This window comes from Dipodomys spectabilis, unplaced genomic scaffold (assembly GCF_019054845.1).
Source record: "Dipodomys spectabilis isolate Male_0828 unplaced genomic scaffold, ASM1905484v1 ptg000026l, whole genome shotgun sequence".
Taxonomy (NCBI): domain Eukaryota; kingdom Metazoa; phylum Chordata; class Mammalia; order Rodentia; family Heteromyidae; genus Dipodomys; species Dipodomys spectabilis.
In genome coordinates this window covers 13,088,790-13,112,472 of record NW_024870703.1, presented here as the reverse complement: position 1 = coordinate 13,112,472, position 23,683 = coordinate 13,088,790, and the positions used below count along the sequence as shown (strand labels likewise).

Below are 23,683 nucleotides of genomic sequence, written 5' to 3'. Positions count from 1 at the left end.
ATAAAATTTTTAAGAAATTTACTTATATTTTTTATAAAAGTAAAAATATTTCAAAAACAAAATATTGAATTTATAGTGCATTCTAGTGGTCTTAACAAAATGCAACAGAACTTGTTCTAAAAAGGAAGAAAAAAATTCTACAAAATAAAAATAATATTAAGGCCAACAAATTTTAACAAAATTAGGCCAACATAGGACAAGTTATGGTCCCTTAAACCATTGTCTTACTGACTTGTTAAAATAAATAATAATTACTAATAGAACTCTTTTCAAGCTTAATAACAATCCTTTTGAAGTGAACACACCAAAACACTTTCTCCATATTGCTTCCACTGTTTTAATACTTGAGTTCATCATTCTTTATCTGTCTCATTCTTACTACAAGATAAATAAGCAGATTTCATGATGAACAACTCCACATTTAATACAGCTAGACCTCTCCAACTGATCCTTACTGGATATAGTAACATGAAAAATGTGTAATAATCATATAGATGAAAGACACCTCATTCCAGCTTTATTTCAAAACCTGTAAATAATGTGCCAGGAATGTAACATAGCATGCACAACCACCTTTTAAATGCTGATGCTAAAAATAAGCATTAATTTTAAAGACTTATTATTGAATTCCTATATCATGCCAAGTAGTGTGTTGGCTACTAGAAATAACCTGCAACTTGGAGTCAGGGGAGATTAGAAGCAAAAGGATGCCTAAGAGACAGGCATGCAAATAACTACAGCACACCATGATAACAACTAAAAGTTATATAAAGTGTTATTGGAATGTAGATAAGGATTATCTAATTCTGTCAAAAGCAGTGCCAAATAAAGTTATTGAAAATAAGTTAACCCATAAGATTTTAGCTGAAGCTCAAAAAAAACAGACATTTTCTAGTAGGACAAATGGATTGATGGAGAGAATCAGTCTATCCAAATACCATAGAAGTAAAAAAATAAGCACACAGCAGCTCAAAACACAGCCAAGTAGTACACTAATATCCCAAATAATGGAATTCAGAGAAAGTAATAGAAAATTTACAAAAGAATAACTCTGAAATTACTCAGGTATTTTTATGCAGGGATATAACATGATGATCACATTTCCATTTTAAAAATGAATTCTGTGTAACAATGAAGTAGAATACGGAGATATTGGGGGCAAGGAAAACATCTGGGTTCTTTCATGGTGTGGATAGAAGGGAAGTGGCAGTGACTGTAGAGAAATGGGGACAAGAGCCGAACAGTATTTCATACAGTACTGAAATTACTCAGATACAAATTTCTGAATAAATCTCAGATTATACACTGTGCATTCTTCAAAGACTCCGTGTGCTGGCATGTTAGGAAATAATTTGATAAATCTATTGCCAAGGAAGTATTCCTTTGGTAATGTTAAAGATTCATTTTTTTTACTCAATAATGGATATTAAAGGGGGGACTACTTAAAATATAACAATGCAATAACATGATCCTTAGTGATCTATACTCAAGTATGTATGGGTAAAATGACATGATGGCTAGAATTGAAAATACATGATGATTAAACAAGAATGACAAACATACTAATTGTTAAAGTATTTCTCAATCCAAACAAAATTTTAAATTTCTGACATTAATACATTGGAAAAATAATTTCAGGATGAAAGCACTTTAATGTTGCAGGAGTCCATCTTTTAAATTCCAAGCATTAAAGCCGTGGAAAAATAATTTTGGAATAAAAAGAACTAAAATCTACGAAAGATCCACTCCCCACACACACATACAATCACACAATGCCTTTTAAATCTTTAATTTATCATACTTTAAAAGTGCCACTGCATCAGGAGTAATCCCAAATCAAAACATTCTATAACTCCAAAAAGATATAAAATCAGGGACTCTTTTTCATGAGTCTCCCATTACTTAAGAAGAAAAATCTTCCCCAGACGCAGCCAGTTCTTAATATGGTCTGTTCTTCAGAGTCAAACTTCTTGAAAAAGTAAGCAACTGTATCTGTCTCCTATTGTCATTCCTTCATCCCTGTGACTTGCCCTTTGTTGCTGCTACCTCGCAGAAACTGCCCTGGCAAGGATAACAAACTGCCCACTGGCAAATCCAAATTATTTCCAGTACACAACTTAACTTGGAGATTTGGCATCAGCAATTGTCTTAACTCCTTCCCCTATTGGCTCATTTACAAAACTGTTCTATCCTTCCGTTACTTTGTTTGCTCTTCTTCTTCTGCCTTTTCCTCAAACATTTCCATTTCTTGTGTTCTTACTAGTTGTCTCTTCTCCTTTCATGATACTTCTTATAATCTACTGTATATTCCAAGAATGTACTTTCACCCTTTTATTTTAATCCATTTGATAATTTTTTAAACTCTCACTTAAAATCCACACAGCTTTTCAAGCCAGGAACCAGGGAGTCATTACTGAATTACTCTTCTCTCTTACTTTCTCTACCATTTTCATTTATCTCTAAATTTTATGGATTCTACTTAAAATGAGTTAAGGAAGATGCTTATTTCAGCAGATTATTAAAACCTACCCACCTGATATAACACATCATTACACTACAGCTCCCATTTTGAGAAAGGGTGCTCTTTCTAAAATATATTTCACAAAATTTTATGCTTAAGAATTCTGAATAGCATATACACAGACTGAATCCTGGGCCAAGAAAAATATGCTATGAAGATATTATTGAATCATATGAATATAGATAGCAAAATTATATCAACATCAAATTTCTTAAATTTGATAATATGCTGTGGTTACATAAAAAATACCTTTTTTTGTTATATATATATATATATATATATATATATATATACTGAAGAAAAAATTTGAAAACATACACTGAACTGTTTGCCTGCTAGTTGTCTCTTCTCCTTCCATGATATCTCTTGTAATCTACTGTACATTCCCAAGTATGTACTTTCACTCATATTTTAATTCAGTTCATAATTTTTAATCGATAGTTGATGACTGCATAAAAAGTGCTTGCAAGTTTTCCATTAGTTTAGGATCATTCTGGAATAAAATTTGTTTGAATACTGCCATGTTCCATATCATGACTGATAAGTTTAAACTTCTTAGGTAGACTCTCCATTGTCTTAATTCATCCTCCTCTAAAATTTTTGTTCATGAAATCACAACTCTCAACTCTCCACACACAATTTAGGACAAATCTCTGAAACACCACACTATTTTGTTCTACCTCTGTACCATGCCTGAATGGCAAGCACCTACCTACTTGTTAAAATGCTGGTTTACCTTTCTGTATCACCCCCAAGATGGTAATATCTACTCACTTCACTTTGACTTGGACTGTATACTCTGCACATACCACTACCACAGCACCTATCCTAACTCACTGTACTTCTGTGATCTACAAGTCTGGATATGCACACTCACCCACACACATAACCCCTGGTTACTTTGGTATTTGTATATTCCAGTTCTCCTGTTTTGTAAGGTAGCAAAATAAACTGGTAAACAGCACAGCCTTAAGAATTAGACAATACTGAAGGATCTCATCCATAGCTCCACCAAAGTTCTGCCACTGCAGAATACTTAGTTTGAAGCCTCAGGGCCTGGTACACAATACCAGTTCAATGAATAGTTATTAGAAATGTTATTGCTTGCTCTCTCTCTCTCTCTCTCTCTCTCTCTCTCTCTCTCTCTCTCTCTCTCTCTCCTCCCCCCCTCTCTCTCTGAGTTAAGCCTCCAATTTGGACAGCTTAAGATTTCAAATAATACAAGGCCATCTGCTTTTAAAATGACTTTTTTTTTCTATCTTCCCAATATGGCTTTAAATCAGCTTCTCAAAGTAAGAGAGGAAACATCTATTCTTTAGCCAGAGATAAAATTTCAGATGTCATTTAAAGATCCTTTATGAAGATGTACACAAGTTCTAATGAAGTTTAAGCTATTTTCAGTATTCATAAATATGTGATAAATGTTGTTTTATGGCAGTTTCACAAACAGCCAACTTCAAAAGGCAAGAAAGGGAGGAGTACAGTGGTTCAGAGCTACAATCAAAGTTATTTGGGAGGCAGAAATCTAATCACAGTTCAAGGCTAACCTGGTCATAAAGTTCCCAAGATCCCCTCCCATCTCAGCCAATAGAAAACTTGATGTGATGGTGTGTGCCTGTCATCCCAGCTACAAAGAGAAGCCTAAATAGGAAGATCATGGTCCAGGCTAGTCCTGGACCATGGAATAAATGCAATAAATATTCTACTAAAAATAATGAGCCCAGCCCCAGTGGCTCTGACCATGAGACTCTCATCCAATTAAATACCAAAAAGCTGGAAGTAGAAGCTAGCTTTGAGCAAAAAAGCTAACTGACAACATCCAAGTGCTGAATAAGGTCTAGTACCAGCAGAGGATAAAAGGTAGCAAAGCAGCCGCCCCCACTGGCTCACGCCTGTAATCCTAGCTACTCAGGAGGATGAGATCAGAGGAATGTGGTGCAAAGCCAGTCTGAGCAAGAAAGTCAGTGAGACTCTTATCTCCAATGAACCACTCAGAAAATGGGAAGTAGAACAGTGGCTCAAGTGGTAGAGTGCTAGCCTTGAGCTAAAGAGCTGAGGAACAGCATTCAGGCCCAGAGTTCAAGCTCCATGACAGACAGACAGACAGACATACACACACACACACACACACACACACACACACACACACACGCACGCACGCACGCACGCACGCACGCACGCACGCGCACGCACACGCACGTACATGCACGTGCACGCACACACACACAAGTAGCAAAGGAAAGAATTCCAATGTCAATTATCAAAAAGATTCAGGTTATTGAAAACAATGAACTGCTTCACATTGCTGACAAAAATAAAAATCTACAGACCAACTATTAAAGTAAATAAACAGTATAATAATATCTGAAACTCTCAACTCATGCCCTATTTTCTTTACCTGTAATACAAACTGAGTATCTTAGACAGTAGCAAGACAGAAAGACATTAACACCTGGAAAGACAGGAAGAGCTGCCAACAAAGTGACAAAAAAAATTCTCAGCAGTCTGCCAGACTATTTTTCCTAAGAAACTACATCAAACTGAATATTAGATGACAGGGGAAGGGAAAAGCGTTACAGAGATTTCCTTTAGAATTAAAAAGAATTTCAATCTTATCAAGAATCAGATATAGTTTGGTGCTAGTGGCTCATACCTGTAATCCTAAGCTACTTAGGAGGCTGAGATCTAAGGTTTGAAGCCAGCCTGGGCAGGAAGTCTGTAAGACTCTTATCTCCAATTAACCAGCAAAAAGCTGGAAGTAGAGCTGTGGCTCTAGTGGTAGAATGCCAGCCTTGAACAACAAAAAGCTCAGGGATAGTACCTAATACCCTGAGTTTAAGAAAGAAAGAGAGAGAGAGAGAGGGAGGGAGGGAGGGAGGGAGGGAGGGAAGGAGGGAGGGAGGGAGGGAAGGAGAGAAAGAAAATAAAAGATCAGAAATAAGTTTCCTTTTTTTTTGGTCCGGTCATGGGGCCTGAACTCTGGGCCTGGGCGCTGTCTCTCAACTCTTCAGCTCAAGGCTAGTGCTCTACCACTTGAGCCACAGCGCCACTTCCAGCTTTTTTCTTTTTGTGTGTGTGGTGCTGAGGAATCGAACCCAGGGCCTCATGCATGCAAGGCAAGCGCTCTACCACTGAACCACCTTCCCAGCCCCAGAAATAAGTTTCTTAAGACAGGATTGATGAGGCGGGAAAATGTGGGTAAAATGTTTTAAATCAAATCAGTTTACTGAACATTATTATTAAAATAAAATTAACATTTATAATCATAAATAAAATGTTTATTACATATATTCTTGAATTCCAGAGTATATTAATCTATTCAATATTAAAATATAGATTTCTTTTAGGAATGGTAGAAAAATTATTCTGAAATTTATGAGAATACTTTCTATTTTAATAAATTACCTTTCTTGTTTAAGAGCATATTCCAACATTTTGATCCTCCTGACAAGATCCTTCTTCAAATTTTCTTGACCTTTTCTTTCTCCTTGAAGGAAAGCAATCTGAGCCTATGAATGGGTGAGAAAGGAAAAAATCAGTTTGGAGCAAATACATTTTTTTAAAAAATCAGTTAAGAAAAAGAGCCTTAGGATTACAGAACAAGTAGAATATTTTCTCTGCATAGCAGTCACAAAGTTTGTAGGAATACAAGAAAGCATTAACTGAGAGAGAGAAAATGACTGAAAACAAAAAGGGGGGCACCTATGTACAGTTTACTTCAGACTAGGCATGTTAATTGTCTATATTCCCTTAGAACCTATAAATCAGCCACACACACACACACACACACCCCACACACACAGAAGACATACAGTGCAGTTTGTTCAAGTAAATGTCTTTTATGCCTTTAAAACTTTTAATAGAGTGAAGGAGGAAAGTAAAATCAGAATTCTTACAATCTTTTAAATTCAGAGTTTTGCCACACACACACACACACACACACACACACACACACACACACACACACACACACAAATTTTATGAGGGCTTCCATATCTTGAGCAACTTTACATTATTTTCAGTAGAATATTTATTGCATTTATTCCATGGACCACGACTAGCTTCCCTACAAATATTAAATACCTTACACCTTGTCTCACAACACCCACTCCCAACCATTGCTTTAGGGAAATATATATATATAGTTCACAGAAACTGGATAAAGGGAAACTAAAAGGAATGGTCTTTTGTGCATTACTTCCCACTCCACAAAGAATTACTGAACCCTGCACTTTCACATGAGACAAAACTTTAAACAACTTTGATCTTTATACATTTAGTATCTTCAACTAAAAAATTGATCTACGAAATACTAATTCATCCAAGTAACTCAAATACCTAGAAAAGCCAGGTAGGAGCTCTATTTATTTAAGGTCCCTGAAGGATAGCTATGAATTTCACTATTCTCACATACTACCACACTCATAATTTCTATTATATTAACCAAGACAGATAACAACGTTATTTATATATCCACAATGCTATCCATTTGACATTCGCAAGAATTTGATATTTAAGGACAACCTTATCTGATCCCTAAAAAATAAAACTCAGTTAAATTCATTTGGTACTACAATGAACATAAAAGCCACTCTTATAACCTCCAAGACAGACACATTGTAATGTTTCTTCAGTTCAATGAGCTCTTAAATTTTACCTTTCTTTACATTCACATACATTTGTAATATGAGTGGGTCTCATTGTGATCTTTCCAAACATGCAAACAATACTTTGAACAAATTCACCTCCTTCACCATATTCCTATTGCTCACTTCTTCCCTCAAAATTTGCCTTTTAATTAAAATAATATTTATCTTATTGAAATAATTAAGAGCAGACTGAAAACAACTCAATTTTATACATTTTATATATGGAAGAAAAGACATCAGACTTGCCTCAAACATCATAAAGTGTTTTGAAATTGTATTTTCTGTAATGAGATAATTATTGTACCTAAAACAATGATACATACACTTAAAGGTAAATACGAAAGGAAATGATAGCCCAACATATTTGCCCAGACAATTCACTGAAACAGAATTTTATACATTCTTCTTTAAAATGGCTTTAATAAATTCAAGAACTGAAAAATGTAATAACCTAATCATCTAATAATTAATTTATCTAATCAATACAATTATTTAATCAGTGAATAAAAACATTTATTACCAATTTTGTCCTCTAAACTTTTTGATTAACTCTGCATTTTGCCTCTACCATTGTTCCTGTATATTTCTAAAAGTCAGCCTCTAATACTGGAAAGTCTTCATTATGACCCAGTCTCCAAAACATTGGCTATTTCTATATTTTCCCAGTGTATTTGCTTTCCCTATCCTCCAAGCACTGGATTAGTTAAATATTTAATCAAAAGAGATGGCTCAAAACTGCAAAAGAGAATGATTACAAAGATGAGTATGTGGCCAAGGCAAACATAAAAGAATAGAAAATCTGTTATACTCCTTCATGACCACAGAGTTCCTCTGAGACAGCCTGCAAAAGACACATAACCTAAAATCAATCATAAGAAAATAGTAGGTTAAAAAAAAAAAAGAAAAAGAAAATTGCAGGTAATCTTAAAATAAGGATCACTTCACATAATTTTCTTATAATCTTCAAAACTATTAGTTCATGAAAGCTAAGGAAAACTGTTCCAGATTGAAGAAAACTACAGACAAGAAAAGCCAGTGCAATGTATGATTCTGAACTGCATTTATCTGTAAGACATTATGGGGACAAGAATGGGGTCTGAATATCAGAAAGCATTAAATTCCTGGCTTTGATGTGATATGTGGTTACATGGAGAGTACTTGTTTATAAGAAATAAACATTGAAGTATTTGGTAGAAGCCACTAGACTATCAAGTTAGCTAGCAGCTAGCTCATATGGTTCAAGAAAAAAAAAGTTCTTTGTATGATCCTTCTAATTATACTTTCAGTTTAAGCTTTTGTTAAAATTTTGAAATATTTTGCCAACATTCTTAAAGATAAAATTCTCTACTCAAACACTAGCACTATGTACACAGAAACCCTAGAAACAGAGATAATAAAGTTAGAATGAAATAAGAGTATCCGTGTCCCCACAAACATTTAGTCAACATTGAGCTTGAAGCGCTGGCCAATGCAATTTTGTCAAGTAAGAAATTTTTCTATTTCCTCTGTAAGAAAATAGAAAAAAAAACTTAGAAACAGTATGAGCAAGTACCAGGTAAGTCCAACAAAATGGATATTAAAAAGTTATATAAACCGGGCACTGGTGGCTCACGCCTGTAATCCTAGCTACTCAGGAGGCTGAGATCTGAGGATCATGGTCAAAGACAGCCTGGGCAGGAAAGTCTGTGACACTCTTATCTCCAATAAACCACCAGGAAACTGGAAGTGCCACTGAGGCGCAAAGTGGTAGAGCGCTAGCCTTGAGTTGAAGAGCTGAGGGCCAGAGCTCAGGCCCAGAGTTCAAGCACCACAACCGACAAAAAAAAAAAAAGTTATATAAGCTGAGTACAGTATCTATGCCTGTAATCTCAGCTACTCAGGAGGCAGAGACTGGAAATGATCATAGTTTAAGGCAAGCCCAGGCAAAAATAACTAAAGCAAAAAGGACTGGTGGCATAGTGATAGAGTGCTTGTTCTATCCCAGTACCATCCAAAAAAAAAAAAAAAAAGTTATACAAAGAAAATTAAAAATAATTTACTAAAGAGCACAGCAAAAATGACATGAAAAGATTCAGAGATCCTTAAATGCATGCACTCAGCATTATAATAATTTCATTTCTCTCTAATCTTTAAACACTATGCAACCTTGACTGACTGAAACAACAGCAACTGAAAAATAAACATCATACCTTAAAATACTTTAAAACATAATCCTACAATTCTATAGTCACTTAACAAGTAGCACTGATGGACAGAATTATAGTACAAAATAGTCAAAGCACAAACCCAAATAGAAACTTTTAAAATTAGGGTAATGGGTTAGTCTGGAGGATGTAGTGTGATGGTAGAGGATGTGCTGACTAAGATTTGCTAAGGCCCTACGTTCAATCACTGGGACTAAAGCAAATCAAAATTACAATTTATTAATTCTTAAAAAATTTAGTGAACATGGAATATATTACAAGAGGTTCACTTTGTTTCTATTCATGAGATGACAATCTCTTTTTTTTTTTTTTTTTTTTTTCAGTCATGGGGCTTGAACTCAGGGCCTGGGCCCTGTCCCTGAGCTCTTTTGCACAAAGCTAGGGCTCTACCACTTGAGCCACAACTTCAGGGTTTTTTGTTGTTGCTGTTTTTGTTTTTGGTCGGTCCTGAGGCCTGAACTCTGGCCCTGGGCACTGTCCCTCAGCTCTTCAGCTCAAGGCTAGCACCCTACCACTTGAGCCATAGTCCCACTTCCAGCTTTTTCTACTTATGTGGTGCTGCGGAACTGAACCCAGGGCCTCGTGCATGCAAGGCAAACACTCTACCATTGAGCCACCTTCCCAGGCCCAATTTCAGTTTTTTGAGTGGTTAACTGGAGATGAGAGTCCCATGGAGACATTTCTGCTTTTTTTTGCTTTTCGCGATCTTCAGACCTCAGCCTACTGAGCTGCTACAATTACAGGAGTTAGCCACCAATGCCCAGCATCTCGAATTTTTTTCCTCTGGAAAACTTAGTCTTTAAAGCACATGTTCCTACATAAGGAAATTATTTTCTTTTTGTTAAAAAAAGTGTAAATCAGGGGCTGGGAAGGTAGCTTAGTGGTAGAGCGCTTGCCTTGCATGCCTGAGGTCCTGGGTTAGATTCCTCAGCACCACATAAGAAAAAAGAAAAAAGCCGGAAGAGGCGCTGTGGCTCAAGTGGTAGAGCGCTAGCCTTGAGCTGAAGGGCTGAGGGACAGCGCCTAGGCCCAGAGTTCAGGCCCCACGACCGGACCCAAAAAAAAAATGTATATCTAAAACATAATAATTGCTACTTTAAAGCATAAATTCCAACTAAACATTCTCTAAATGTGGCAATATACTGCTGTTTGAATTGGCAAGAGTAGAGTGAAAGGCAGAAGACTGAGAGGACAGAAAGAGAAAAAGGTAAAGCAGAAGAAAAGAAGGAACAGAAGGAGGCATCTATATCAAGGGATACCATACAGCTGTTTCAGGGAGACAGTTCTAAAGAGATTGATAATAAATTATATCCAAGATAAAAGTAAATGGGGGAAGGGGAAAGTAATACATAAGACAATGTGTATAGTTTGCCACTAATTGGTTTTCTAAGAAAAAAGTAAATATATCATTATAACTCTATGTGTAGGTTATTACCACTAGAATAATTCACAAATATACAGCAACTATAAATGCTTATACAGCTAACAAGGTGACAAGGAGATGGAGATACTGTTTAAGCCCACCTTTAAATGTTCCCTCTCCCCCTACGCATTTTGAAGATTGAACCATAGTTACTATGCTTAAAAGAATTTTAATTGCAAAGTGTTAAAACCAAACAAAACATATCCACCAAATCCAAACCCATACCCCATTATTTGTAGACACACTGTCTTGATGTTCCAGGCTAAACTCATTATTTTTAGAGAGGAATAAAATGAAGCATTGAGAGATGAAGTGGTTTGTATTTCTAACAGCAGCATTCTCACAAATGAACTAAGATGACGGTCCAAGTTATAAATGCATTATCACTTGGAAAAATCAAGAAGCACACTGAACATAGGGGGTTATCAATAATGAGGATTTCACAGAGAATCAAGAGGAACCTTTAACTTCTCCCTATCCATCACTATAAGACTTCCAGCAGAAATAAACAGAAAATTCTAGTTAGAGAATAAATACATGATTCTCATCTCCAAACTTAGCAATATGGAGATTATTTGGGTTTCCCCTATATTTAGCTACTCAGGAGGCTGAGTTGAAAAGGAAAATGGTTCTAAGCTAACCAAAGCAAAACAGTTCACAAGACCCTACCCCGCCAGGATAGAAAAAACTAGATGTGGTAGTGCATGCCTGCCATACCATCGAGGGCAGAAACTATAAAGATGATGATCAAGGTCCAGGCTGGCCTCCATCTTAAAAAGGGATGGATTTATGGCTCAAACAGTAAAGTGCTTGCCTAGCAACTGTGAAGGAAGGAAGAAAAGATTCAACTGTTTAATTTTGTATTTTATAAGTATATTTCCTTATGTATCATTAACATGTTGATTTGTTTTTGGTTTTGTTTTTTTTAGAAATCTCAGTCACCTATACTAATAAATTAGTACTGGGGCCTGAACTCAGGACCTTGGCTCTGTCCCCGAGCCTCCCTGTGCTCAATCCACCACTTGAGCCACAGAGCCATTTCTGGCCTTTTCTGTTTATGTGTACCGAGGAATCAAACCCAGGGCTTCATGCATGCTAGGCAAGCACTCTAACAATAAGCCACATTCCCAGCCCCTAATGTCATTATTCTGAAAGGTAAATGATCCTGAACTTTCCAAAAACAGGAAAACATAAATAAAATTGTATTGCTATCAATATCTTAAGAAAAAATTGGGAAAACTAGAAAAATTCAACCTGATCAAACAGATAAGGTATGTGAAAATATCTTTTAAGTGTTACAAATATAATCTAAAAATCTCACATCAGTATAATCCATATATCTGTATAAGTAAGCCTATTATAGTGGCACATTTTTTTTATTTGGAATAATCTCCAAGGAAAATAACACTAAACTTCCATGATGCTTTCTAAGTTTTTGTAAGTTTACCTAACAGTAGATCTTACAAGATTGTAAATTTCCTAGTAGCAAAAAAAAAAAAAAAGCTACCAGCACAACTATGTTTATTGCAGCATTATTCACTATAGCTAAGATATGAATGCCCCTCAGTAGATGTGATATATATATATATATATATATATATATCACTTTCTTGATCCATTCATCTACTATACACACACACACACACACACACACACACACACACACACACACACACACACACACACACACACACAGTGGAATTCTCTGCCTCCTTCAGAAAGAATGATACCACCCCATTTGTTAATAAAAAATTATATTAAGTGAAGTGAGCCAGACCCAAAGAAACATAGATCCCGTGGATTCCCTTATTTTCAATAACCAGTATATGTCTAGGATAATCTTACCAAACAAGCTATGCACATATGACCATATAAGATGATGCTAAGCAAAATGAACCCCAAGATAGAGACATGAGGTTTTATCTTTGCTGCTGATGTTTTTATGTACTATGTGATTTTTAAAAAATTTCTTTTATATTCTTCCCCCATAGTATAACCCGTTTTCACTGTATTTGATTCCAATGCCCTGCATCTTGTATATACATTTTTTCTAATTTGAGGAGGGGAAGGGAAATAACAAAAACACTGAAACAGATACAGGTTGACCTACTGTAACAATGAGATGTACAAGACTCTATGTTGAAAACAAACTTTACAACTTCAGGAGTGGGGAGAGGGAGGAGTTGGGGAAGTGGGAGGGATGGGATGGTAGGGGAAAAACAAAGGAGGGGGTAAAAATGCTCGATAGGAAATATACTCATTACCTTACCTGTGTAACTACAACCCCTCTGTACATATCTTTACAATAAAAACATATTTTTAAAAAACCAGAAAACTTAACAGTTATTAGGCAAGTACTTCATCATGTCGTCTGCACAACGAACAGCAAATTATATTTGCAATTCTAATTTGTCAAAAGGATATACATAGTTTTGAACATCCCTAATGTACAAAATCTGAAATCTAAAAATCCATCAAAATCTGAAACTGTACTAAAGGTGTAGTTCATGTGGCAGAGCACCAGCCATAAGCAAAAAAAACTGAGTAAGACCTTGAGCCTCTGAGTTCAAGTTTGTTGGTTTGTTTCTCCTGTACCAGCACAGAAAAGAAAAAATTCTGAAACTTTCTGAGCATCATGCTACATTTCAGATGGTGGATGTCCAGATATGGAGTGGTCAACCAATGAGATTAATGAAAATATTCTAACTCCAACATCTAAAACACTTCTGGTCCCAAGCATTTCAGATAAAGGATATTCAATTTGTATAAGAAACAGGAATCTTCTAAGTATGGAGACACAGTAATAAGCAAAATGTTAAAAAGGAACCACATAATTTACTAAAACCAATGAAAACTATCACTAGTCTAAAATCAAAAGGTGTTAGACTTCAAAAAACTGAAATTATTGAAAAAGTATATTCAAAAAGAAATATACAGCCAGGCACCAGTGGCTCACGCCTGTAATCCTTCCCAGCCCAGAAGGTCTCCTTTCAACTTGAACACAAACTCACAAAAAAAAAAAAAAACAAGCAAAATATTTGAAATGTCAGTAATATAATTTACTTATATTAATGCTATACCACAAAGTTTCAATAATCTGCTTTGTGTCTTAATCCCTTCTTATAAACCATACCTGTGTCCTTAGAAAAACTTTGAATTACTCTTTTTTTTTTTTTTTTAGGCCTGAGACTAGAACTCAAATTCAGAACCTGCCTGCTTTCACTCATTAGCTGGCATCCTTCCAACTGTGCCACACCACCGACCCCTACCTACACTTTAATATAATAAGTTGCTAGTTGGTTTTCTCCCATATAAACATTGCCTCTAGTCCTCTCCCTTAATGACAGAATGATGACTTGGTGATATCTAGAAGACTTGTTAAAACACAGATTGCTTTGGGCTCCACTCCCAGTTTCTAATTCAGGAGCTTTGTAGTGGGAACTGCAGGTCTGCATTTCCAGCAAGTACCCATGTAATGCTCATGCTGTTGATCCATGACCACATTTGGAAAACCACAGACTTACACATCTGTGACATAGTTAGTTAGATGGCCAAAGAAAAGGTAAACAGGCTATTACAAAGAAAGGAACAGAACCATCTCACAACTCCAGCTCTTCACTCCACCAAAAGTATGGCATCTTACACAGTCACACAACCTAACAGACTAGTACATACTAGCTTTTGAAACTCTTCCAAGTTCTTTCTTCATGACTATATTGTTAGCAGTCTCCAGGTAAGGAAATAAAATTAATCAATGCATTTTTAAGTTTAATCATGTTTGGTATTAGCTACTACTCATTATATTTAAGCCTGTTGCAAAGGAGAATATAGAAAAGGCAAACCAAGTTCCTGCTGAGCATAGTGGCACACATTTGTGATCCCACACTCAGGGGCCTACATTTAAAACTCTTGTCTAAAATAAGTAATTAAAAGGGAGAGAGGGAGGACCTATCAAATGTTCTACTCACAACAGACCAAACAAAGGATTCCCAGCTTTTCATCTACATTTCCACAAACAAGTGGCTGGTTGGCAAGCATGTAGTCTTTGGGAAGGTGGAAAAGGGCATGGACATCCTAGAAGCCACAGAGGGCTTTCAACTAAGAATATCAACATTACCAACTGTGGACAACTACATTTGACACCTATTAATCTTTTTTTTTTTTTGGGGGGGGGTCTGGTCATGGGCCTGAACTCTGGGCCTAGGGACTGTCCCTCAGCAATTCAACTCAAGGCTAGAACTCTACAACTTGAGCCACAGCGCCACTTCTGGCTTTTTTTTTTTTCTGCTTATGTGGTACTGAGGAATCAAACCCAGGGCCTCATGCATGCAAGGCAAGCGCTCTACCACTGAGCCACCTTCCCAGCCCCTGACGCCTATTAATCTTAACCATTAGACCATTCTTTCTGTGGTTCAGGAGAAGACCCTTCCCTGCGCAAAATAACCTACAATTCTTGTGCTCTCACTCCAACAGTTTGGATTCTGTTTTTTCCGTATTCCTCTCCAACAACAGCTGGACTGTAGAGTTAAACTGATGATTCTGAATAAAATCTATAAATGTATACACACATACACACACAGTTAACCTGATGATTCTAAATAAAAACTAAAAATATACATATATACACACATATATACACATACACATGCATTCTCATGCACATATACACAAATGGAGGAGTAAAAAATAAGATATCAACAGAGGAATTCCCGTGGATATACATATGTCATCTAAATTTAAATTTTTAATATTTAGCTAGGCACCGGTGGCTCATGCCTGTAATCCTAGTTATTCAGTAGGCTGAGATCTGAGGATCGTGAATCAAAGCCATCCCAGGCAAGAAAGTCTGGGAGACTTTTATCTACAATGTACCTAAAAAGTCAGAAGTGGAGCTGTGGCTCAGATGGAAGAGCACTAAGCTTGAGCAAAAAAGCCCAGGCACAGAACCAACGCTCTGAGTTCAAGCCCTCAGAGCTGGCAAGAATAGTAATAATAATTTCCATGAATACCGTTTTGATCGTTCTTTTAGATAGGTTCTTGCTATATAGCCCAGGTTGTCCTTGAATTTGTTATCCTCCTTCTCAGCTTCCCCAGTACTGGAACTATAGCAGTATACTACCACATTCTGAATGTTAGACTGTTTTGAGAGCCATGTAGAGACACGTATAGAGATGCACACAGGCTAAGGCCCAATCCAAAGACTAGAAACATGTGAGTTCAATCTAACTCCTATACATCTCCAAGTTAAAAGATTTTTTTTTTCAACTAAAATTTTTATTTAAAACACCTGTTGTTTTTAAATGGAAAATGTCAGCCACATCACCACCAAATAAAGCCAAGCCACTAGTAATAGTATTGGAAGAATAATATTAAGGACTAAGAAAATGAAAACTCTTAACAAGAAAAAGAACAGAATGTCAAATTTGGTAACAGCTTGTAGGTCTGAATTAAACAAGTCCACCACATGTTTGCTATATAAAACCACTGAGGTTGAAGGCGTGGCTCAGATGGTAAAGTACCAACCAATGAGTGAATGAGTGAGATACTAAGTTCAAGTTCTGGTCTCAGGAAAAAAAAAAGATTAAACTAGTTCATCAAATAATCCAAGCTGCACAGAAATTATTCATCAAGTGAAATAAATTCACTTAAGTTCAAAAGAATATTAACCTGAATAATAGGTGTGTCTGTGTCTGTGTGTGTGTATAATGTCTCTCAATGGAAATATAATTCAGTAAAAGTAATTATCCTATGCACAGATCTCTGAATTTTAAAATTAGGTCCCAGAAAGTACAAATGAAATATGATATATATAATATGACTTTGCTTATGATTAGAAAGCTCCAACAAACTTCTAATGCTAATTTTAAAAATTGCTTTTTGAGAAATACATAATCTTTAAAGAAGCTTTTGTTTTATTTTTGGTGCCAGTCCTGGGTCATAAACTCAGGGCCTAGGCACTGTCTCTGAGCTGTTTTGCTCAAAGCTAGTGCTCTAACACTTAAACCACAGTTCTTCTTCAGCTTTTTGGTGCCTAGGCTGGCTTTGAACCTTGACCCTCAGATCTCAGCCTCCTGAATAGCTAGGATTACAGGCATGAGCCGCCAGAGCCTGGCTTAAGGAAGCATTCTTTAAAGGACCACACTCATAATTAAAGCATCCATTTTCTATATGTAAAGGATGAACCTATAAATCTAAGGTAGCATACACACAGATCAGAAACACTTCAATGGAATAAGGTTTCTTCACAATCTGTCCCCAGCTCTCATTCCCAGTTGCCATTTCCAGCTGTTTTTCACAATCTCTACAAACGCTCCAACTTGAAGCCATCAGTGTTTAATACATACAGCCTGAATTTCACAGGCGTTGGCCTTTACTCTACTGTCTTCCCTCCTATCTTCCAAAACCCTTTCATTTTCAGATTTCATCAAATCTGAGCATGTGTATACTCAATTCACTCTTCTCTGAAATTCAAGAACACAGTACTTTCTATCTGAAAGCAAAAAATCCTGTTTAAATGTTCTGGATCCTTTAAGTATAAAAACTAATTGCCATAAGCTGTGAAGTTCTTTATCTTAGAGCTTTGAAATTTGAAAATAAATTCTCATTTAACCTACCATGTAGGTGACTGTGAAAGTGAAATACAACTGTACTACTGAAACTAAACAAGTAGAAGTTTTAGTCCTAAGGCTGGGAAGGTGGTTCAGTAGAGTGCTTGCCTTGCATGCATGAGGCCCTAGGTTCGATTCCTCAGCACCACATAAGCAGAAAAAGCCGGAAGTAGCACTATGGCTCAAGTGGTAGAGCGCTCCCCTGGAGCTGAAGAGCTAAGGAACAACTCCCAGGCCCAGAGTTCAGACCCTATGACCAACCAAATTTAAAAAAAAAAGAAAAAAAGGTTTTAGTCCTACCTGTACATGGTGGCTCCCACCTATAAGCCTAGCGCTTGGGAGGCTGAGGCAGGAGGATAGCTAGTTCAAAGCCAGCCCAGAAGGCATAAGAAATTCAAGGCCAGCTTAGGCGACATAATAAAACAATTTTATCTCCGTTTAAAAAAAAAAAAGGAAGAGGTTGATACTAACATATGAAAAATCACAAATATTAAATATTCAGATTTCTTTTTATTTTCCTTTTTTTTTTTTTTGTCGGTCATGGGGCTTGTAATCTGGGCTTGAAAGCTGTCCCTCAGCTCTTCAGCTTAAGGCTGGCACTCTACCACTTGAATAACTGTACCACTTCTGATTTTCTGAGTGGTTTATTGGAGATAGGAGTCTCACAGACTTTTCTGCCCAGGTTGGCTTTGAACCACGATCCTCAGATCTCAGCCTCCTGAATAGCTAGGATTACAGGCGTAAGCCACTGACGCCCGGCTTAAATATTCAGATTTCTTACTTTTTTTTTTCTTCTGGTCCTAGGGCTTGAACATTGGGTCTGGGTACTGTCCCCAAATTTCTTTTACTCAATGTTAGTGCTCTACCACTTGAGCCACAGCACTACTTCTTTGATTAGTTTATTGGAAATAAAAGTCCCACAGACTTTCCTGCATGGTCTGGTTTTGAATCATAATCTTCAGAGGTTACAGGCATGAGCCACTATCACCTGGCTTCTAACTTTCCTTTTACTGTCTTTATTTTTTCCAGTCTGGGACTTGAACTCAGGGCCTGAGCTCTGTCCCTGAGCCTCTCTGTGCTCAGGGCTAGCACTCTACCATCTGAGCCACAATATCACTTCCAGCTTTTTCTGAGTAGTTTAACGGAAATTGTGATTTTGGGGATTTCAACTTTCAGAACTTCAACGTTCTTACTTAATTTTTTGGGATTGTCACTGTAGAGAGTTTAGATGTAAGGAATTTTGATCCTTCTGAATTTCAACATCCTTCTGAATTTCAGCATTCAGGATTATGGCAATCAGAACTGTGTCTTCAGGGACTGGACTGGCACTAACTGCCTAAAAGTAAGTCACAATGACATTTAAAGGAGAAGATTAAAGATGATCCAAAATGACACTGTCATCAATTTCATTAACACAGTAATAAAAATGATTTATATACAACTGTATGTTTATACCATTCAAGAAGAAAGAGGCCAGGCATTGGTGGCACAATATCTATATACCTAGCTCAGGAAGCTCAGATCTGAAAATTGGGATTCACAGCCAGCCTGGACAGACATCCTCAAGACTCCTGTCTCCAAATATCCAAACAGCCAGAACTAGAAGTATGAGTCAAGTGACAGAAAAACAGTGAAAAAGCTGAGTGAGGTTAAGGCTGAGTTCAAGCCTTAGTACCAGGGGAAAAAAAATGATGTCTGATACAAAGGAAGGAGTCTGCAACGAAAATATTATTATATAAATAAAAACACATAAGAATTTCCCAAGCTAGGCACTGGTAACTCACGCCTATAATCCTAGCTACTCAGGAAGCTGAGATCTGAGGATCAAGGTTCAAAGCCAGTCCGGGCAGGAAAGTCCATGAGATTCTTACCTCCAATAAACCACCAGAAAACCAGAAGTGGCGCTGTGGCTCAAGTGATAGAGCACTCACCTTGAGCTGAAGAGCTGAGGGACAGTGCCCAGGCCCAGTTCAAGCTCCACAACCAACCAAAAGAAAAAAAAATTCCCCATATATACAATTAAAATCGAAGACATTACCTAGGTCACTGCAGAAATATATACTACTGGACAATTAGGTGGGGTAGAGGAAAGCAAAGGAGTATTAATTTTTTTCATGCAATTTTTTTTACCTAATTGTTGATATTTCTATACATAAATACAAAACACACTGATCAAACTCACCCCCTCTGGCACTCTCCCTCATCTCCTTCCCTATTCTTACGTCAAGTTCAACAGTTTTCATTGTTCTGTTTATATTTATGTATATAAAATACTTTAGCCACATTAATTTTCATTCATCCTCTGTTGGCCCTCCCCTCTCCTGCTAGAACCTGTCTCCCAACAGAGCCTGTTTTACTTTCTGTTCATTCCTTTTTTTCATCATTTTAAGTGTATATTAATTGTATAATATGGTTTCATCATGGCATGTCACACATGCATATATATAGCAAGATGATCTTCTATTGCTTGCTATTTCCCCATTCCCTTACGCCTTTATTATACAACAGTTTTCAGTGACATTCCTTATGCTATATACATACATAATGCATTATAATATTAGTCATACTCATGACTTTTTCACCTCATCCCTCCAAACAGTCCCCTATGTATGTGTTTATACACATATATGTACGTAAGCATGTATGTATCTATATATATGTCTTAATTAGTATTAGCTTACACAAAGAGCAAAAATGTGATATTTGGCTTTTTGAACATGACTTATCTTAGTTACCATGAGGATCTCCAGTTCCATTAATTAAGAAACTATTATTTTGGGGGCTGGGAAGGTGGCTCAGTGGTAGAGCGCTTTCCTCACATACATGAGGCCCTGGGTTTGATTCCTCATCACCACATGAGCAGAAAAAGCTGGAAGTGGCGCTGTGGCTCATGTGGTAGAGTGCTAGCCTTGAGCTAAAGAACTGAGGGACAGTGCCAAGTTCAAGCCCCACACCCAACAAAAAAAAGAAAAAGAAAAAAAAGAAACTATTATTTTTTATAATTACAGAGACTATATAGCTTCCCAAAGAAATTGGAAAAAGTTAAAAATCACATGTGAATTAGCAAGGTGGAAGGATATAAATTAAGTTCATAAAACCCAGTACCATTCTTTCATTCTCAATCTACAAATAGGGCAGATGGTTACCCTCCAAGAATAAGAACAACAAAATCACTATTTAAAAAAAAAAAAAACCTTAATAATCTGTTACAGTTTCCAATTCTAAATATGGTCTGTAAGTAGGTCACTTAAAAGAACTTGGAAAACTCAAGTTTTGGCAGGATGGTCCAGTACCTTGTGTCCAAGTATATAACTAATCATTTGTATTGCAACTTAACTTTCAAAGCAATGATATCTGATATAAAGGAAGGAGTCTGTAAGGAAAATATAACTATAAAAAAATTATAAGAATTTCCCAAATATATAATTGAAATATAAGATATTATCTGGGGTCACTACAGAAATATATACTACTGGTCAACAATAATTCATGAGGGTTTTTCATGTGAACTTTTCAAAATGAGTTCATGCCTTTGTTTCCTTTACTCAAATCCAAATTCACCAAGTGAATCTGTGATTACCAGTTTGATTTCCCAGGTTTTCTACAGCACATACCTAGACATAGGTTATAAATATTCTGGTCACTAGAAGAACAAAGCTCCCATGAATTTTAAAAACATCATTTAAATCTGTTGTGTACTTGGTTAATAAAACAAGAATTTTAAGATGAAATAATAAAGCAGAGGATCTAGTCATCTTACATGTGGCCTGTCCACATAGTCTATAAGGACTTTTTCATGTAATGTCATTTATTAGCAATAAACAAAAGAGATTTTATTTACAATAGTGACAAATAACAAATGAATACATTGGTAGTAATTTTATTGAGGGTATTAGACATATACCTGAAAAAAAATCTATAAAATTCTAGAACAGTGCCTGGGACTAAAGCTCAGTTATAGCACTTGCCTCATATACACAAGGTCCTAGGTTTGATCCCTAATGTCACAAAACAAAACAAAAAGCAAAACCACTCTGGAACGGCATTGTCCAACTGGGCTTTCTGTAATAATGGCAATTTTCTTTATCTGTGGTATACAATAAAGCCACTACGCTACCTGTAGTGGCTATTCATGTTTGAAAATGTATAGCTAGTGGTTAAGTAACTGAATTCTTTCTCTCTTTATTTTTTGTGGCCATAACAAGGCTTGAACTCAGGGTTAAAGAACCTTTTTGTTCAAAGCTGGTGATCTACCAGTTAAGCCACATCTCCACTTCTGGCTTTTTTGGTGGCTAATTGGACATAGAGTCTCTGTGGACTTTCCTACTGGCATTAGCTTCAAACTGTGATCCTCAGATTGTAGCTAGGATTACAAAAGTGAGCCACCTATGCCTGGCATGAATTATCTTACGTATTTTGATTAATTAGTAGCTCCCATATTGGTTCCAGAGGGATAAAGGCACTACTGTTTTAATTAGCAAAATTTACTTAACAAAACACTAATGTACAGACTTAATCAAGATAAAATGAACTACTAAAAAGTCCCTTGAGATAATTTATAGAACTTGAAAGCTATATGAAAAACCAAAGGATACTAAAGGAAGTTAAAGGAAAATAAATCCATGCACTTTCAATGTAGTAACGAAGATAATACATAGATTTTAAAAGATGATAGAATAGACCTTTCCCCCAAAACCCATAAAAATAACATTCAATAAATCTTTTAAAAAGACATAAGCCCACAAAATCAAAGAGGATATTAAACAAGGGCAACAGGAGTCCAGGGACAATAATCTTTAGAGAGTAGAAAATAATTTTAAAAGGGTCGCTAACTCAGCACATCAGAAACTAAGTTTCTGCAAAGAACCTTCCAAGGAGAAGCTAGTAGCTTCCTCAAAAGTGCCTTAAAATGCTTAGGAATTAGAAGATGACAAACATAGATGGGGCACATGTATAACAAGGCTTAAAACAACAGGCTTTTAAGACTGGAGATACAGCTCAGTGGTAAGAATATTAGTCTCATGTGTACAAAGCCTTGGGTCAATCCCTATCACTATTGAATGAAATGAACATTTTTTTATATAAAAATATGAAAACTAGTCTTAGCTCCAAGGAATCTACCTGTACTATTTGTGTTCAGAAGACAATTTTTCTATCTTTACAAAACATCAGAAACTTACTGTGAAAAAATGAAACCGGTCTTGACTCAAGAGCAGTAAGTAAACAGAAGATAAAAATGAGGCACTAAGGGCTGGGAAGGTGGCTCAGTGGTAGAGCGCTTGCCTTGCATGCCTGAGGCCCTGGGTTCTATTCCTCAGCACCACATAAGCAAAAAGAAAAAAAAGCCAGAAGTGGCACTGTGGCTCAAGTGGTAGAGCGCTAGCCTTGAGATGAAGAGCTGAGGGGCAGCGCCCAGGCCCAGAGTTCAAGCCCCACGACCGCCCCCCCCCCCCAAAAAAAAATGAGGCACTAAATAACAAAAAAGATAACAAATGAACAGTTTTTAAAGATAAGACCTCTAGTTTATTTCACCAGGAAGGTTCCAACAATACCTATCATCTAGGCCCCATCTCTCAAATTGTTTCTCAAAGTTTTCTAGAAAATTCCCATTTTCTAGAAAATTTCTGGAAAATTGAATAAGTTCAGAATAAAAAAAAAGATTCAATTATGACATTTGGAGTCTTTCAACAGAACACCCAACAGACTTAAATCCACACCATCCAACAGTGAAGGCCTAAACATCCTTCAGGGAAGCCTGTATGTTACTACTGCTAATCCACAAACAGAAGCTGCCACTCTTAAAAATGGCCCATTACAAACCAAGGGATAGTGACTCACACCTGTAATCCTAACTATTCAGCTCTCATCTCCAATAACCAAAGCGGAAGTGTGACTCAGTGGTAGTGAGCTAGCACACGTGCGCGCGCGCACACACACACACACATACACACACACATGTCCATTAAAAGCATATTGCCAATCACTCATGCCTATAATCCTAGAAAAGCAAGTCCAGGCAATATTGTCCAGGGGGGCTGGGAAGGTGGCTCAGTGATAGAGCGCTTACCTTGCATGCATGAGGCCCTGGGTTCGATTCCTCAGTACCACATAAGCAGAAAAAAAAGCCGGAAGTGGCACCGTGGCTCAAGTGGTAGAGTGCTAGCCTTGAGCTGAAGAGCTGAGGGACAATGCCCAGGCCCAAAGTTCAGGCCCCACGACTGGACCCAAAACAAAATATATATATATATATATATATATATATTGTCCAGGAGGACTGT

At 36.7% G+C, this 23,683-nt stretch overlaps 1 protein-coding gene across 2 annotated transcripts in view; it reads right to left on the bottom strand.

The window, feature by feature from the left end:
- The window catches only part of Strn (striatin), a 109,433-nt gene that overhangs the window by 61,785 nt on the left and 23,965 nt on the right, over positions 1–23,683 (bottom strand). For both annotated transcript variants that reach the window (XM_042675479.1, XM_042675480.1), the window contains exon 2: positions 5,927–6,030. In XM_042675479.1, coding sequence (XP_042531413.1) covers positions 5,927–6,030 — 104 coding nt within the window. The remainder of the gene's footprint in view (positions 1–5,926; positions 6,031–23,683) is intronic.